The following is a 19,457-nucleotide window of genomic DNA, read 5'->3' as shown; positions in this document are numbered from 1 at the left end:
ACCAAGAAAAATCATTTTAATTGTTTTTATAGGTATGCATGAAGTCATCCACAAGCAAAAATAAGTGGTTTTTAGATAGTGGATGTTCAAGACACATGACGGGAGACAAGACTAAGTTCTTTGATCTTAGATCTAAAGAAGAAGGACACGTGACATTTGGAGACAACTCAAAAGGGAAGATCGTGGGAATAGGTAAAATTGGTAATGAATCTTCTCTCATAATTGAAGATGTTCTACTTGTTGAAGGTTTAAAACATAATCTTTTGAGCATAAGTCAATTATGTGATAAAGGATTTACAGTTACTTTTAAAATGGATAAATGCATTATTTTGAATGATCATGATTGTAATATTTGTTTTATTGCTTTTAGAAACAATATTGTTTATACAATTGATTTTGAAGAAATTACCTCACAAGATGCTATTTGCTTGTCAGCTCAAAATGAAACTAGTTGGTTATGGCATAGAAGATTAGGTCATGCCAACATGGAACTTATTTCCAAACTTTCAAAAAATGATCTTGTGAGAGGTTTACCAAAAACATATTTTCTTAAAGACAAAATTTGTGATGCATGTCAATTTGGTAAACAAACAAAAACTTCTTTTAAAACTAAGAAACATATTTCCACTACTAGACCATTGCAACTGATACACATGGATCTTTTTGGACCAAATAGAGTTGCAAGTCTAGGAGGAAAATATTATGCATTTGTTATTGTTGATGATTTCTCTAGATATACTTGGGTCATCTTTCTTGCTCATAAAGATGAGGCACATAATGCATTTACCAAGTTATGCAAGAGAATTCAAAATGAAAAGGGCTATACTATTTCAAATATCCGAAGTGATAGGGGAAAAGAATTTGTTAATAAAAATATTGAAACATTTTGTGATGAAAACGGTTTTATTCATAATTTTTCTGCTCCTCGAACTCCTCAACAAAATGGGGTAGTAGAGAGGAAAAATAGATCTCTTCAAGAGATGGCAAGAACAATGCTCAATGAGAACAACTTGCCTAGTTATTTTTGGGCCGAAGCGGTAAGTACTGCATGTTATGTTATAAATAGAGTTATGTTAAGGTCTAAATTAGATAAAACCCCCTATGAGCTTTGGAATGAGAAAAAGCCCAACATTGGTTACTTTCATGTATTTGGATGCAAATGTTTTATTTTGAATGACAGAGATAATTTAGGCAAGTTTGATGCAAAATCTGATGAAGGTATTTTTCTCGGGTATTCTACTAATAGTAAAGCTTATAGAGTATTCAACAAAAAGACTTTAACTGTACAAGAATCTATGCATGTAGTATTTGATGAATCTAATTCTCCACTCTCCAAGAAATCTATTGATGAAGAAACAGAAGGTATAAATAACACAGAAAGTCTCAATCTCAACAAAGAGAAAGCAATAGAGGAAGTTCAACATGGAGCCATCAGGAAAGATCATCAAAATTTAATACAAGATGCAACCAAACAGTGGAAATTTGTGAAAGATCATCCAGTGGAACAAATTTTGGGAGAACCTTCACAAGGTGTAAGTACTCGATCATCTCTTAGAAATATTTGTAATCATACTGCTTTTCTATCTCAAATTGAACCCAAAAATATTGATGACGCACTTCTTGATGAATCTTGGATTCTAGCTATGCAAGAAGAGTTGAATCAATTTGAAAGAAATGATGTTTGGACACTTGTTCCTAGACCCAAAAATTATACTATTATTGGAACAAAATGGGTTTTTAGAAACAAGAAAGATGAGTCTGGAGTCATTACTAGAAATAAGGCTCGACTTGTAGCCCAAGGTTTTAATCAAGAAGAAGGAATCGATTATGATGAGACATATGCACCTGTCGCAAGATTAGAAGCTATTCGAATGCTACTTGCATATGCTTGTTATAAAGATTTCAAACTTTTTCAAATGGATGTTAAAAGTGCTTTCTTAAATGGTTTTATAAATGAAGAGGTATATGTTGAGCAACCTCCAGGTTTTGAAAATCATATTTCCCCAAATCATGTTTTCAAACTCACAAAAGCACTATATGGACTTAAACAAGCTCCTAGAGCTTGGTACGAGAGACTCAGTGGTTTCTTGATTGAAAAAGGTTTTTCAAGAGGAAAAATCGACACAACTCTTTTCATTAAATATGAAAATGATGATATTCTTTTGATTCAGATTTATGTTGATGATATAATATTCGGTGCTACTAATGAAAATATGTGTCAAGTTTTTGCTAAGACTATGCAGGAAGAATTTGAGATGAGCATGATGGGTGAACTTACATTCTTTCTCGGATTGCAAATTAAGCAAGCAAAAAGTGGGACATTCATCAATCAATCAAAATATATTAAGGAATTACTGAAGAAGTTTGGGATGGAAAATGCTAAGGAAATTGGAACACCAATGAGCCCATCAACTAAACTTGATAAAGATGAATCCGGTAAGCCAGTTGACTCGAAGATATATCGAGGTATGATTGGTAGCTTATTATATTTAACAGCCAGTAGACCAGATATTATGTTTAGTGTGTGCTTATGTGCACGTTTTCAATCATCTCCAAAAGAATCACATTTAATTGCAGTTAAGCGCATTCTTAGATATCTTAGTGGTACAATTAACCTAGGGTTATGGTACCCTAAGCACACATCTTTCGATCTAATCAGCTACACAGATGCAGATTATGCTGGCTGTAAAATAGATCGAAAAAGCACTAGTGGAGCATGCCATTTCTTAGGTCATGCATTAGTTTCCTGGTTTAGTAAAAAACAAAATTCTGTTGCACTATCTACTGCTGAGGCAGAATATGTTGCTGCGGGTAGTTGTTGTGCTCAAGTTCTCTACATGAAGCAACAACTTGAAGATTTTAAACTCATGTATAATCACATTCCAATCAAATGTGACAATACAAGTGCTATAAATCTTTCAAAGAACCCAATACAACATTCTAGAACTAAGCATATTGAAATAAGGTATCATTTTCTTCGAGATCATGTGCAAAAAGGTGATATAATGTTAGAGTTCACAAACACACACGATCAGTTAGCAGATATTTTCACAAAACCTTTACCAGAAGATAGATTATGTATGATCAGAAGAGAAATAGGTATGATGCATGCTATGAATATCTCTTAAAAGATAGACCAGAGTCAATAAAAATAGAGATAGATTTTTTTTTAATACTTTTACATAAATTTGAGATTCTTAGCCTCATGTTTGAGACGCTCATTCTCTTCATACAATATCATGTCATTCTTATTCATGGGAACCGGCAAGCGGAATGAAGAATCTAATAAAGATTTCAACTGTTTATTCTTCTGCCGAATGATTCCTTCCCTTGTGTGAGACTCTTGAACAATTTGTTGAAGTACAACAATTTGTTCTTTGAGCTTTTCAACTTCGTGATTTTTGGCTTGTAGCCGCTGAGAAAAAGCCACAATAGAGGAAGAGTAGCGAGTCCCAAGACTCACCAAGTCATAAATAGCATCAGAATCTGACTTATTAGTCAGATTATTATTTTCTTGCTGCAACATGGCACCAATGGTAGCTGCAGAAAGAACAGGAGGTTGAGATGCAGAATGCCTCATGGATGGATCTAGAGAAATGTTAGAAGAATGAGCCATTGAGAAAAGAATAGAAGGCTTAAAACGAGAATGCTGAAGGAATGCAGATGAGTTATAGAGATGAGATGAAAACTTGATGCGGATTAGATGAACTTCAGGACTGATTTTATAGAGATAGCATAAAGAATAAGACAAACTATTTTCTCTTCAAATCTTATTTAGTCAAAAGAAATACAAGATATGCTGGACACACATTGTCAAAAGTTTTCTTACTAAGCCAGCGAGATTAACAGTAGATTGTCCCTATTTTTCTAGTAAACGATAAACCTCTGCTGTTATCTGCCGATGTTGACCTTGTATCTGAACCCTTTCTCGTTCCAGCTCTTCTATTCGTGGTTGCAGATCATGAGCATACCAATCTGTAAATTTTTTCAACTCTTGGTTTTCTTGCTTTAGCCTTTTATTCTCACTATCCTTATTAGCAAGCTTCTGTCGTAACTCAGATATTTGCATGTTAAGATGATCAATCTCACTCACCCTCGCCATTAACCTTCGAGACATGATCGTAACAGAGGCAGCATATTGATTACTGAGCATTCTTGATTCTGCAATAATCTCAGAATCAGTCTTACTAGAAAAACGGTTCACTGCTCCTATCATGGTATTGACGGCCTCAGGAGAGAAGATTGATGATTGATGCGTCAAGGGTTCCTGATTCAAGTCTGGAACATTAGTGGAAGAGAATTGCTCAGCCATTCTATCGTTGTGGAAAAACAGAACTCAGGTCAAGAAGTGATTATTTTTTTGGCATCCGATAGATGAAAATGATCATTTTTTTATAGAAACTCGGAGCCTTCAATCCCGTTTGTCAACAACATCAGGCGATTGTTTAAATCTTTAGCCGTATTAAATTCATAGAGTTAGGCCTCGAGGCTTTGCAGCACTTGTCGGGTCACGGACGGCTCCATTTTTCAACTATCTACAGTGACTATTAAACGCATCGTTTTCTTCAGTCTATTTACTTGTTGCGGATCCTTTTTAATGATGCCAAAAGGGGGAGAAGTGTTAGACTAGAACATTAACATTGTTTAAATTGCTAAACTTGTTATATATGTTTGGAATTATATTTATACTTTTGCTTGAAAAACTAACGCATATTTTCAGGGGGAGCTTAAGTATTAATATAGGTTTCAAGTTCTATCAAATATTTGTCATCATCAAAAAGGGGGAGATTGTTGAACTCAAGGTTTCAAGTTTCATGTGATTATAAATCTACACATGGATTTTGATGATAACAAATGAATTCAAAGAATAAAGAAGTCTCAAGCTCAAGTTGTCTACACAATGGAGTCAAGCACATCAAGGAAACAAGCATGAGCAAGAATGGAACAAGTTTACATTAAAATTATAGAGTAATGTTGTAAATCTCTTCAAAATTCGAAATTAGGATTAATGCTCAAAATTAATATTTTATCATAAAGCATTAAAATACATTTTCCACATGTGCATGAATATTTTTGAAAATTAAATTTGAAAATTTTGAAAGATGATTGATTGTCATCTTTTGCATGTGCATGCCTTGATTAAAGGGTTGAACTTTGAAAATATTAAAGATGATTGATTGTCATCTTTCACATGTGCATGTTTTATTTGAATATTTTCAAAAGTGATTGATGCTTTTTTAGACTTATACAAAAAGTAAAAGATTAGGTTTGAATTTTTTGAAAATGAAAGTGTGCTCATTTTGTCATATGCCAAAAGTAAAAGATTAGGTTTGATTTTTTTGAAAAAGTGAATGATGTTGTCTTTGACAATTGAGAAAGAAGAACCTTTTATTTGAATTCTTTGAAAAAGTGAATGATGTTGTCTTTGACAATTGAAAAAGAAGAACCTTTTATTTGAATTTTTTGAAAAAGTGAATGATGTTGTCTTTGACATGTGAATCTTTTTAAATTTGAATATGAAGTCTCATATGCCTATAAATAGATCATTTGAGAGCTTCACATTCACAACACCAAGAGCATACAACATTCATTCAAAGCTTTCATTCTCTCTTCTCTAAACATTGAGCCTTAATCCTTGTTCATTTTGAGAGATATAGCTTGCGCTGTATTGTTTTTATTTCACTCGTTGAGGAGTGTTTTCTGATAACCTACCCACTATCAGCTTTTGTATCAGAAAAAGGGTGTGTATAACCCTTGTGTGTGTAGAAAGTATTCTACACAGGGAATAGTTGAATCACCACGTGTAAGGTGATTGCAAGTGTAGAGGGTGTTCTACACGGATCCTTTGTAGCGGTGTTGTTCAAAGGTGTAATAGGTTTCTATCTCCACCTGAAGGAGGTTGAATAGTGAATTTGGGAATCCTCAAGGGGTAGCTTGAGGCGAGGACGTAGGCAGTGGGGCCGAACCTCGTTAACATACTGAGTTTGCTTCTCTCTTACCCTTACTCCTTATATTTATTGTTATTTCATATTTTGTTTATATTTTATATTATATATTTGATTTATAATTGTTAATTTTTTTAATACAACTCAATTCACCCCCCTCTTGTGTTAGTCATCTGGGCAACACAAATAGATTAAAGAAATTTCTGCCTTCAGCTATCTCCCAAGCACAAAGCGCTTTCGTACCAGGAAGGCTGATTACAGATAACATTATTGTAGCTTTTGAGGCACTCCATTCCATGCAGGGCAGATTGAAAGGCAAAGAGGGCTACATGGCACTAAAACTAGACATGAGCAAAGCATACGACAGGATAGAGTGGATTTTCTTGGAAGCAGTAATGAGGAAAATGGGGTTTGCCCAAAAATGGATCGAGGTGGTAATGAAATGCATCTCCTCGGTTTCATATGCATTAATCATCAATGGCCTTCCCCAACAGGTCTTTTTTCCAACTCGAGGCATAAGACAGGGTGATCCCCTTTCACCCTACTTGTTCATAATGTGTGCTGAAGCACTCAGCTGCCTACTCTACTCGGCTGAAACCTCAGGTGCCATCAGTGGTATCCCTTTAGGCCGTAACCAGCTCCATATAAACCACCTATTCTTCGCGGATGATAGCCTCCTTTTCTGCAAAGCCAACCCACTCGAATGGAGCAGACTAATTCATGTCTTAGAAGTCTACGAACTGGCCTCAGGCCAAAGATTAAATAAGGAAAAGACCTCGATATATTTTAGCAAAAACACGAACCAAGAGGTCAAGGAAATCATAGTTTAGATCGCTGGCATCCAAGCAACTCAGCCCTATGAAAAGTACCTAGGCTTACCAGCACTAGTGGAAAGATCACGTTCCAAAGGCTTCAAGAGTATCCTGGACAGAGTCAGAAATAGAGTCAGCAACTGGAAATTTAAGTTCCTCTCCCAGGCTGGGAAGGAAATTCTGATAAAGGCGGTAATCCAAGCCATTCCTTCCTATTGTATGGGAGTCTTCAAGATCCCAAACAATATTTTGATGGAACTCAATAGGATAACGCAGCATTTCTGGTGGGGACAGAATAACACAAGGAAAAAGATTCATTGGTGTTCGTGGGAAAGGGTGGGGCTAGCAAAATCAGGTGGTGGACTCGGCTTTCGGAATTTTGAGAATTTCAACTTAGCTATGCTAGCAAAACAAGGGTGGAGATTGCTTCAAAACCCTACATCGTTGGCAGCTCAAGTACTCTCTTCGAAATACTTCCCGGATGGTGCTATGCTCAAAGCTCAACTAGGAAATAACCCCTCACTCATTTGGAGGAGTATCATGGCTGCAAAACCCCTTCTTGAAGAGGGACTCATATGGAGGATTGGAAATGGATTCTCCACTAAACTTTGGCATGACAGGTGGATGCCATCACCAACATCCTTCAAAATTCAGAGTAGAATCAACACACTTGAGGGCGAGGCAAAGGTGGCAGAAATTATTGAGCAAGATACCAAAACCTGGAACCTACACCTGATCAAAGAAATATTCACAGAGGAGGAAGTGAAAGTAATCCAGAGAATTCCCATAAGTGTATGCAACAGCGAGGACAAAATCATATGGAGATGCACAACAAATGGGATCTTCTCAGTAAGAAGTGCGTACCACTTGATGAATGAAATGCAGCAGGAAAACAAAGGTCAGACTAGTTGCGGGAAAACGGCAGGAAAATGGGGTAAGTTATGGGAATTAAAAGTGCCAAATGCAGAGAAACTTTTTCTGTGGAAGGCATCAAACAACTTTCTACCCACAAAGCAGAATCTTTTCAAAAAGAAGGTAGTGGAAGACCCCAGTTGCCCAATCTGTTCTCAACAAGTGGAAAGCATTGAACACGCTTTGTGGGAGTGTGAAGCAGTACGAGATGTATGGGGAATGTGCTCAAGGAAACTGCAAAAAAGCTACATCAGTAACCAAACCTTCAAAGAACTGTTGTTCTCACTCCTGGACACGGCAGAAGAGGAAACTCTGGTAGAAATGGCAGTAGTGACCTGGAGACTGTGGAAGCGAAGGAATGAAGTGATTTTTCAGAATGAATTTACCAGCCTTTTGTCGTTAATGAAGCAAGTCAATCAGAAACTCCAAGACCTTAAGCTGCTGCAACATCCCACGCAAATAATTCCAGCCATGCAGGAAGAAAGAGTAGAACCATTACAGGTCTGGAAAGCGCCTCCTTACGGTTACTACAAAATCAACTGGGACGCAGCAGTCGACCACAAGAACCAAAGAGTGGGTATTGGAGTAATTATAAGGGACAGTGATGGACAAGTAATAGGCACAATGAGAAAGAACAAGTTCCTTAATCCAGACCCCCACCTAGCCGAGGCATGCGCGGCTCTCCATGCAGTATTGCTGGGATCTAACATTGGCTTGCGAAATATTTTCCTTGAGGGGGATGCTCTAAACGTGGTTAATGCCATCAACGGAGTAGGAGAACACTGGGGACAAGCCGGAATGGTAATTGCTGATATACAGGAAATTCTCAACTGTTTTAATTCCTGGTCTGTGGCTTACTCTCAGAGATCGACGAATCAGGTGGCACATGTGTTAGCAAGAAATGCCCTCAGCATTGAAGGGGAACTTATTGAACTGGAAGAAATTCCGAGTTGTATTATTTCAATGTTGCGGAATCCTTTTTGACCAGCAGACTATGTATCTGTGGTCCGTATTTGACTACTGTTGTAATGCCTTCTAAGTTGAATGAATGAAAGTCAATTCTCATTTCAAAAAAAAAATAAATAAATAAATAATTGAATTTTTTAAATTTTAAATATTTTAATAATATTTTATTTAACTTCCAACTTCAATCTTATTTCATCTATGTAACCAAACCACGCTTAAATTTAGTCTAATGGTGCAAAAAAAATATGTTAAGAGATGATATGAAATTAGATTATCGAATTCGAAAATATATAAAAATAATGAATTATTAATCTCATCATACCTAATTACTGACCAAAAAAAGAAAGAAAGAGTGATCTATGATTTGGGGAAGAAGAAGAGCAGGGAGGAGAAAAGGGAGATAAAAAGTACAACGATTTTAAGGGAGATAACAGTCAAAGAGAGAGAACAGAGATAGAGGGTCAAAGAGAGAGAGATTGATGAGCGAGAGGTCAAAGAGAGAGAAAGCTTGATGAAAGAGAGAAAGTTTGATGAGAGAGAGAGAGGTAGATGTGAGAGATGAGTTTTGTGATAATAGGTCTGACATTAAAAAAAAAAGTAAGAAATATGAGATGAATAGTGGCTGATGTATAACATATATCAAAAATAATATATGAGAAGATGCATTGCATGTAAAAATATTAGAAGAAAAAGGAAAAGTAATTGGAAATGGATAAGAAAATAAAATAAGAACAAGTGAGGTCTAAATTAAGAAATACTTTCCATTGTCGTTCAATCTACTAAATAAATACACGGGAGGCTTTTACCGGCTGGCACATGAAACAGGTAAAATTTTTACTTGTTTGGGCTGCTGCAGGCAGTAAAAGCCTCCCCGTGGGTGTATAATTATTCTTTACAAATAAAACATTGCAAGTCTGAAAATCTCACCATTTATTGATATCTACATAATGGGTTTATCCCTCTTTAAATTATGGAAAATATCAAATAAATAGTAAAAAAGGCTGATGCTTACGTATAACTTTTTTAGATTTACCTGAATAGTATAAATCTATTTTTTTTGTTTTATTTTCAATATTTTTTATACATCTTTAAATACTTTTTAAAAATTAAAAAAATACCAATTCAATAATAATAATTATTTTTTATTATTAAGTAAAAATAAATAAATAAATAAATAAAAAATACAATCGATCAAGATTTTCGGTCCATTTTTCTGTTCAAAGAACATTAGACGATTTATTTATGCTATTGAATACGGGATTCATTAATTGGTTATTAGTATGACCATCTTATCAATTAAATTTTTTGTTAATTTTTTATTTTTTATTAAGGCCTCCATGTCTTGGCAATTAGATTTGTTTCACAAATTATCGAACATTGTTGAAATGAATAATGTATAAACATTAGTTGATGGAGGACAACAAATTATGGGTATAGTGAAATCCCAAAGATTGATTCTTTTAATGAGACGTTGGGTGCCCATCAACTTTCTATAATCTATTTTATGCCAACCTTGGTGCTGTTTTTTCTTGGGGGAAGAGGGTTTCCGTACCATATTGTCAAATATGCCTCTAAACATGATTACTGACTTCATTTAAAACTCTTTTTTTTTTTGTCGAAAATTATTGTTGTTAACAATCCCATTCTCTGATGACGATGAGGGTAGGATGACCATTAATGCGAAGATCTTCTCAGAGATATAATATATATATATATATTCTTAAGGCCTTTTCAGATATTTCAAGAAGGCAAGGCCGCAAGAGATTCATTATATTATTATAATAATAATAATATTCGTAAAATATTTAATTTTCGTCTAATCATTTAAAAAAATAAAATTTATTATTAAAAAATTAATTTCTTTTTATGTGAGTCTTATATTTATTTATTTATTTTTAAAATAATTGTATTTATAACTGTAACTATTATTTTTTATTTTATTATATATAAAAATTATATATACAGTCACTTTTATATATTTTTTTATATTTTATTAATATAATTAATTATATTACTTTTTAAATATAAAATAATTAATTTAACTAATCACGTTAATAAAATATATAAAAGTGATTTTTATATAATAACTCTTACATCGTAAGATACATGTACATGTATATTTTGGGTTAAACTAAGGAAGTATTTGGAATCTCGGGAAGAGTGCGCAAAGTGGAGCATGTCGTGTTACTGTGGCGAATCGTCTCTCACAATTTTGCAGCAAAAAAAGTGTTTGGAGAAGAGTTGGTTGTAGGCGTTTCCTCGTTTGCTTTAGCGTACGTGATGAGGATTCTAGTGGCTAAAGGGGTTGCAATAATTTGTTTGTGGGTGGCCCCTTTTTTTTTAAACGGCATTGACACTGTGATCCAGAATGTTGGTATTTAATTATTAGATTGTGCTGCCAAGATTACAAACCCGTCTCTCTCACAGAGAGAGAGACAGAGGAGGGATCTGACATTACTATTTATTGCAAACATTATGGCCTGACGTGGATGAATAGGATATTAGGAATTTACTCCTTAGTCAACCAAAGGTAGTGATGGTAGCTGCCGATTCTGGGTCAGTCAGAAACTTGATACCTTTGTTGCTTTTTGAATGAGCCCAAGAGCCCCTAAATGAGGAACAATGACATTCCAGACTGCAATCTATGTATAGAGCGCTGTGAGGCTATTTGGAAGTTAGAAAACATGGTGTTGGACGGGATTAATGGCTTGGTAAACTTTGGTCGAGTTGAGATTTATAATGGGATATAATGGAGTATTCAGCTTCTTTTTCCTTTGATTCATGGACAGATTCTGTTAGTGTAGCATGTATAATTTGTGTTTTAAATGTGCCATTAAGTGTAGCCCTAGAGGAGTTGTTGGGACAATTCATGGGTTATCAATGCTGAGAATTGCTTAGTCATCAAGGTCTGCGTTGATGAGGGCCCACAGAGATAATAAGGCACTGGCTACTGGGCCCAGAAGAGCATGCTGCTTGTTTACACGGAGGCTTTGGATATGATCCGCATCCTATCCAATGGTGACAATGCAACTTTCTGGGAAACTACACTGAACTTGCTCCTTGATGGTTAACAAAGGCTGTAGAGGGGATCATGATCGTCCACTCAGGGTATTTCGTGGCGATCCTCCCCAGTTTTGAAAAGACGGCATGAGTCATAACACAAAGCTGGAAGAGATGGCAATGAACCATACTAAAACAAGGATGCAAATCATGACGATTTGAATTGTCAAGAATGGGAATGTTTTGCTGAATCAATAGAAGTTGCAACTGAAATGTGATATATAGACTAGAATAGCATCCCTACAAATTGATCAAGGGATAACAGCAGATGGGTAATTTTTAGTAACAGTAATCGCTGGAAATTTTCAATGTAGAAAGTAATGCCTAGTCTTGTAATTTACAAAATTGATTTTGATATCTTTTAAATTCAATCTTTGAGTGCACAAAAGTAAGACCTGTACCTCTGTGCTAATCCAAAAATGCCCAGTGTGCCACCAGTATGAAGCATAACCACTTTTACAGTCCCTTTTGCTTCCTTCTCACTGAGCTGTGCCGCCAATTCCCAAGCAGCTAAAGTATACACTGGATCAACTAGAATACCAGTATTCTGTGCAATTTGTTGGCATGCTTCTACTTCCCCTTCGAATACATTGCCAAATCTAGAGAGAGAGAGAGAGAGAGAGTTGAGTTTCAACAAATGCAAAAAGACAAAAAAAAAAAAAGGAAAAAAAAAGGAGAAATTTAGTGAAAATTGACACAAATATCAGAGGTTTGTAACTGAAGATGGTTCTCTTATTAGATGTAATGAAATTTTACTCAAACTTAAATCTTTGCAGCCCTAGTTCCGCAAGCATCCTCATCTCCTAATTTGACAACTTATATTCTGTTGTTTCCATTTCTATCGAACTATTAATATTTCTCAAATATACTACCCAAAAACACAATCAGTTTTGATAGATCACAAGTGCATTACAGCAATAATGGCAAAATATTTATCATTGGAGATAACGTTAAAATTGCATTGATAGATTACAAAATTAAATTAAATTTGTTAGAGGACATGGTTGTAATTAGTGTAACATATAATTGTCAATTGTATGTAATATATATATATATATATTGTTGAACATCAATGAATGATGTAAGAATTCTCTCCATGTTGTTCCCTTCATCTCCACCATTTTCTCTCCCTCCAAAAATTTTTGGGTGTATTTGCTATGTTCATAACCTTGGCCCAAGCTTTGATAAGCTTGATCCACGTTCTACCAAGTGTTTTTGTTGGTTATTCCTGGACTCAAAAAGGATATCGCTACTATACTTTTGTTCTTAGACGCGACTTCATGAGTGCTGATGTTACCTTCTTTGAGTTTATACTCTATTTCTTGGACACATCTTCAAGTGTTGAGTGTGAGCCTCTACCATTACCTATTCTTACACTTTCTCCTCCACACTCACCCAACCTTACCCAACCCTCCTCAGTGCCTCCCCCTCTTCCTCTATAGGTTTACTTGCGTCGCTTGCAGCCGTCGGCTCCCATGCCTCCACCAACCGTGTCTCCATCTTCAGATCTTGAGTTACCTAGTACTTTAGACTCTACGCCTATTGCTCTCCGCAAATGTACTTATTCTTGTGTTGCTCGACATCCAATTAGCCAATTTTTCTCATATCATGCCTTATCTCCTTCATTCTCATGCTTTACTTCTCAACTTTCAAAACTTTATATTCCTAAGACAATTCAAGATGCTTTATCTGATTTGGGATGGAGGACAGCTGTAAAAAATGAAATGGATGCTTTTCACCATAATGAGACATGGGGTTTTGTTCCACTACTACCTGTTAAACAACGTTGGTTGTAGATGGGTATATACAATTAAATTCCTTCATGATGGTTCTGTAGAATGTCGGAAAGCCCGCTTGGTTGCTAAAAGTTACACTCAAACATATGACATTGAATATGAGAAGACCTTCTTCCCAGTTGCCAAAATCTTCTCTGTTTGAGTGTTGATCTCTCTTGCTGGTAATTTAGACTGTCCCTTATTTCAGCTGAATATTAAAAAGGAAAAATATAGTTGCAAGCATAATTGTGCACTAATCTGTGCACCAATGTGATGTGATTGGTCAAAAAGTAGATTTGATTGAAAACAGTGTTAATTTAAATTTTAAGTATGAATAAATCAGTATTGGTACATAGATTAGTGCGCGACTGTGCTTGTATGTAGCAAAACTCTATTAAAAATGCATTTCTATTTGGCGACTTGCATAAAAAAGTTTATACGGAGCAGCTACCTAGGTTTGTTGCTCAAGAGGAGTATCGAGGTACTGCATGTAAGTTAAAAAAGGCATTATATGGTTTGAAACAATCTCCTCGAGCATGGTTTGGGAGGATTTCTGATGCTATATTGGCATTTGGTCTTCATAGATGCCAAACAAAGCATTTGGTATTTCACCTATATAGTGATACAGGTCACATTTTGTTGGTTGTATATGTGGATGACATTGTAATTACTGGGAGTGACTGCTAGAATCGCTGTGCTAAAACAATTTTTACAGGATCAGTTTCAGACAAAAGACTTGGGCAAGCTTAGATATTTTCTTGGAATTGAAGTTAGTAGATCTAGAAAGGGTATTAACATAGAGATTGATTGTCACTTCATTCGAGATAAGATACTAAGGCTACGTTTGGATGTTGAGGTGATCTGTGAATTGTAGTAAAAAAGTAATGAATGGTAGTAAAAAATAGTGAATAGTTTGTGAATAGTAGTGAGGTAGTCTGAGGAGATCATCTCACAAGCCAAACACACCCTAAGTGGTGACATTTCTACACCTTTGTTAAGTCTGCTAATCAACTTGTATATATGTTTACTAAGTCATTGTGTTATAGTCAGTTAAAACTTATTTGTTCCAAGCTAGATTTATATGATATCTATGCCCTAGCTTGAAAGGGAGTGTTAGAAGACATGCTTGTAATTAGTTGTCAATTGTATGTAGTATATATATTGTTGAACATCAATGAATGATGTAAGAATTCTCTCCATGTGTGTTGACAAAATTAAATGATGCTCCTAAATCAAAAGGCATTGCAAGATCCCATATTTTGTAAAACAGTGTCGAACGACCCTGTACAAGCTTGGACATAGATTATATAAGAGGCATGGCATACTAGAATGTTATATGCTTGCCAAAGCCAACACCCACTCCTGCTATGACTACTTCTGCTATTACTCACCCTTACAATATGACTAAAATGTAAAACTTGTATTCACTTTAGGATCCAAAACAAACTGATTTTCCACATGTTAGCCTTGCCCACTGTTTTTACAAGAAAGTGCAAACCCTAATATCTGACAGACCAAAAAAAAAAAATCATCACTTATCGTAGGTTTAAATTTTCTGCAGAGACACATGGAAAGGAAGAATTTTTCTTCTTACCACCTCGTAATTATTTTTTAATAACATAAAATTGATATTGGTAAGAGAAAGTTTCCCATATAGAGTATCCTAGTCATTGACTTCCTCTGCTTTGCACAAGGACTAATTCATATAAAAATCTGAAGGACTAATTCATATAAAAATCTGAGAGCAAAGATGATATATGAAATGCCGATTGGAATAACAACATTAAAAATAAAACAGTGAAGGAAATGACATTTTACTTTCTTGGATGGAAACGTTGTACCCAATTCACCATTCCACTATTTTCTTCATTCAAACTGTGGTCAGTCAGATGAAAACTAAAGCACCTCTTGAAATCAGAAACCAAGCGTCTCTCTTGCTGTTTGTAACCATCCATTGTATCAGCCAGCATCACGGCAGTTACCTCCCAGGGAAGCCTGACAGGAAGCAACAGAAGCAATTACCAAGCAGCCATAGTGTGCCTCTGAAGACTCATAGCATAACAAAGAATTGCAATCATTTATTCACTTCACCAAAAGAAAATAAAAAATGCATAGAACACACCCTAAACATAGGGCCCCAAGTGCTAAACCAACAGCGGTTGTCCCAGTACCAGCATCTACAACCAATTTCAAGGCCCTCTCTTTACCAAGTAAATGATTCTGGGATAAGTAATGAACGAGGCGAATGACACCTATGAGAAAGAAACCACTTTTGAGTAAGAGCAATTGTAGCAATCAATTGGCATCAGATAAGTGATAAAGAACCAACTTAAACCAGCCAAAAAGCAATTGATTTACAAGAGAACAAGACACTGAAATACACTTTATTCAGTCAGCAAGTACATATCAAATCTGATGAAAGCTTAGTTCAACACAATCAAAGTTAGTGTTTCAAAAAGCACACTCATCCATTCAAACCATCAACTGAGAGTCATGCTTTCTTATATATGTACTTGGCCTTCAGTCAGAGTCATTATCATCTAGTAGAGTTACATGTATAACAGAATGCCAAATCTTCAAAATGATACGCCGATGAGAAGAATATGCACATATTGCCTCCATCCAAAAATGCTCTAATGCTAACTCAATCACATAGAACCATTACAGAGCCAACAAAAGGAGAAAATAAATTTATCCCAAAAAAACATGCAAATACGTATGCATGCAAACATAAATATGGTGCTTTATAAAGAAACCCACAACTTTTGCCTATAGTATGGTTTCAGCCATTAAAACCATCAACTACCAATCATTTTCTAAATAATCACATACAGTAACCACTGTTTACTCTCTCTCTCTCTCTCTCTGTTTTTTTTTTGTGCACAGTTGCCCATGTATCAATCATTTCTGTTTTCTAAAATATGTCTTTGGCTTTCAATCAAAATCATTATCATCATGCAGAGTGACATCAATTACAAAATGTCAAATCTTCAAAAAGACATGCAGATGAGAATAATATGAGTTTTTATTCTACATCCAAAAAATGCTCTCATGCTAACTCAGTCACATCAAAACATTATAAGGAGAAAGAGAAATTTATCCCAAAAAGGCATGCTAATAGGTGAACATTCAAACATAGACTGACGCTTTATATAGCAACTCACAGATTTTACCTAGTATGGCCACAGCATCCCCTGCACCTTCATTGACAATTACAACCTTTCTTGGATGGTTTTCAGCACTTCTGTTAGCATCCATTTGGATAAAGTCTGAAGTGCTAGAACTTTGAGTTGTGAAAGCAGCTTCAAGAATATCATTGAACCGTACAACATAACCACTGTTGCCTGCCACCAAATCAGCATGGCTTTTCAGCATTTTGTCCCTATCAGCATAGAGAGACCTTGGAACATATGTGACATTCCCATATAGTGTCGAAATCAGGTTATAACCAGTCAGAATTTCAGGTTGCTCCCCCCGTAGAAGCAAATGGGACTTAAGTCCTCTCTCTGCACATGAAACAGCTGTAAGACATGCAAATGAACTCATTAGAAGCAACCCCTGTTATAGCTTCTATCAAAATGAGTGAAATCAAGAGAGGAAAATACATTTTGCATCCTCATAATTCCATAGTTTTCACTTCTCAATTTGCACCCTATACTGCCACTTTCTAGAAATTTCCACCCTTAGTTTAGATTTGGCTGTTAAGTTCGTTGAGAAGTCAGACATATGGTACAATCTTGTGATCAAGGATGCAAGTTGTCAAAAAGTGAGAGTTTCGGGAATTGACAGGTTAATAGTTTGGGACGCAAATTGAAAGAAATGAAGTACTATTGGGCTAAAGAATATTATTTCCCAAAAATAAAGACAAAATATACCACCACTATAGCTGAGGTGAGAAATTTCCTACCAACAGCTGCCGCATGAGCACTTTGACAACCTCCACAAGTAACCTAGAAAATGTCCCAGTTGAACGTTATTTTGTATGAGAGTTCCTAAAAATGAAAGATATATTAATTGGTATTATAAACGACATAGTTCACTTTTGTGAAAATAAAATGGGGTAAGAACATGGGCTAAGATCCCTCCTATGGTTCACCACCCAAGCAGATTCTAGTTAAAGGATCGAATGACTTGAACAAACAACCAGACACTCTAGGCGCAATTGCATGACCTTTGAAAATTTATACATGAAATCAACATGATCAAATGTCCAAAACCATCTGCTACACAGAACTTCACTGAAACATATAGCACATAGTTCTGTTTATCAAAATAGAGCATATATGCTAATGAACCTACACAATCATTTACTGAGCCTACTCATGCATATAGGTCCATGAAAATATAATGGGATACTACTCCATAGGCCCTGTTTCCCATTGTGCATAGGTATCACAAAAGAAGGAATATATGTTCAGAAGCAAATAAAGAGAATTATTAAAACATGGAAACCAAGGGATATTCCAGTTAGAAAGAAGATATTTTTCACATACATTTACCATCCTATATTCAAAATGAATATAAATAACATAATCATACCACGTCACTCACTGAGTGATCTTCAATTAGAGGAAGCAGTCCGTCCAATTTTCTCGCTTTATTACCATTCACCAGTGGATGCAACAAATCATCCCTCACAATATAGAAGGATGGATTCTGGTCATCCTTTAGCATCATGTCATCACCAAAGGATGGTTGAGTATTGTTTAATAGGGATGCGTAACTGAATGGTCCACCTCTATGTCCTACTTTTGTGGGAGGAAACATTACTTGGTGAATTTTGGTATCGGGGTTGGGCAATGCCCATCTTCTATCAAGCAATTTAGAGACGAATTCTTCACCGTTTGGTTTCGCTTTGGGAACACAACCCTGGTAATCAGGGGAAAAACCAATCATAACCATAAAGTCTAATTCCTTCGAAACCCACATAATTGACAGTATCCAAATCAATGAAAAAAAGCACAGCGTTGTAATACGATGACACGCACGGTGAAAATATGCACTTCAAATTGCGCACAGAGAGAGAGAACCTGAGGTCTATGTAGAAGCTGGGCCGAGTGAAACCCGTTTTGAATGGCCGCCATGGCGCCTTTGCTAGCTGAACCTTGGAGCTTCATATCAAACATTATCACTCCCTTTTTCCCTACTCTCTTTACATTTTCTATTGGAACTTAGTCCGTGTAAATTGTCGTTTCTAACTCTAGCTACATGTTGTGTTATCTCTATTGAGTACGACATGCCGTTTTAGAGCTCTTTTGAGTTATTCTCCGATTTTGCCGGGCCTTGTGGCAAAGAGTCGAGAGGCTGAGCCTCCGGATGCTACTCGGGGTAGGCAGCGGAAAATCACCTCCTGTCGCCGTGTATCCACTGCCCTGGTCCTGCCTAGGTGGCGCAAGCAACTAGCCCGCCTCCCTCCACACCCCTGACCGGGCTTAAGTCCAATCCAAACACACACACACATATATAGACCAAAAGGGGCAAAAGTATAACCAAGATAAGTAGTAAAGAGACCAGATAACTAGACTGAACCAGATAATTAGAATAATGGTGCAAGTAAATAAAATCTGGAGTAATAATAATGAAAGCAGGACTAGATAACTGGAATCAAATAGAAATAATAGAAATAATAATAAAGAGAAGATAAATATAAGTAGAAATAGTCATTTATTCCAAATAACTTACAATATATTACGAGGAAGGTTGGACAAGAAAATGTGGTATCAAAGAGAGATGGGAGAAAAAAAATATATTTTTCTTATAAAAAGGTATTTTCTTATAAGGAGAAATAGGTTTCTTATAAATCTTCATGCTTAGTATAATTTTTCTTAGCATGAGTTTTGTAATTACTAGGTTTATCAAAACACTCGTGCTTCTATCTAGAAGAAACAATAGGAGAAAGGCCAAATTGCTCACAGAAATTACCCATTTTATATTTGGGTTTCTTATTATTCTTCATCTATTGATGAAATATTTTTTTTTATCATTGC

At 35.7% G+C, this 19,457-nt stretch overlaps 1 protein-coding gene across 5 annotated transcripts; it reads right to left on the bottom strand.

Moving 5' to 3' along the window:
- Positions 1-11,892: 11,892 nt before the first annotated feature.
- Positions 11,893-18,796, bottom strand: LOC122311956 (D-cysteine desulfhydrase 2, mitochondrial). 5 transcript variants are annotated; one of them, XM_043126749.1, is made up of 7 exons: positions 18,501-18,790; positions 18,010-18,339; positions 17,378-17,420; positions 16,644-16,976; positions 15,593-15,722; positions 15,289-15,465; positions 11,893-12,294 (listed from the first exon to the last, which is right to left on the bottom strand). In XM_043126749.1, exons 1-7 carry the CDS (start codon positions 18,594-18,596, stop codon positions 12,063-12,065), a joined length of 1,341 nt encoding a protein of 446 aa, XP_042982683.1. In that variant the 5' UTR covers positions 18,597-18,790; the 3' UTR covers positions 11,893-12,062. The 5 variants fall into 5 exon arrangements, with proteins under 5 accessions (XP_042982683.1, XP_042982684.1, XP_042982682.1 ...); XM_043126750.1 differs by having other exon boundaries at positions 18,022-18,339; XM_043126748.1 differs by having other exon boundaries at positions 16,644-16,991; positions 18,022-18,339; positions 18,501-18,787.
- Between the last annotated feature and the right edge of the window lie 661 nt (positions 18,797-19,457).

Source organism: Carya illinoinensis, chromosome 5, assembly GCF_018687715.1.
Source record: "Carya illinoinensis cultivar Pawnee chromosome 5, C.illinoinensisPawnee_v1, whole genome shotgun sequence".
Lineage (NCBI taxonomy): Eukaryota > Viridiplantae > Streptophyta > Magnoliopsida > Fagales > Juglandaceae > Carya > Carya illinoinensis.
Note: the sequence above shows the minus strand (reverse complement) of the source record. Positions and strands in the feature narration are given on the sequence as shown.

Coding starts and splice junctions, on each gene's coding strand:
- LOC122311956 (XM_043126747.1), bottom strand. CDS start 18,596: ATGTTTGATATGAAGCTCCAAGGTTCAGCTAGCAAAGGCGCCATGGCG. Junction 18,340..18,500: donor AGCTTCTACATAGACCTCAG/GTTCTCTCTCTC, acceptor CCTGATTACCAG/GGTTGTGTTCCCAAAGCGAA. Junction 16,992..17,377: donor TGCTCATGCGGCAGCTGTTG/GTAGGAAATTTC, acceptor CATGTCTTACAG/CTGTTTCATGTGCAGAGAGA.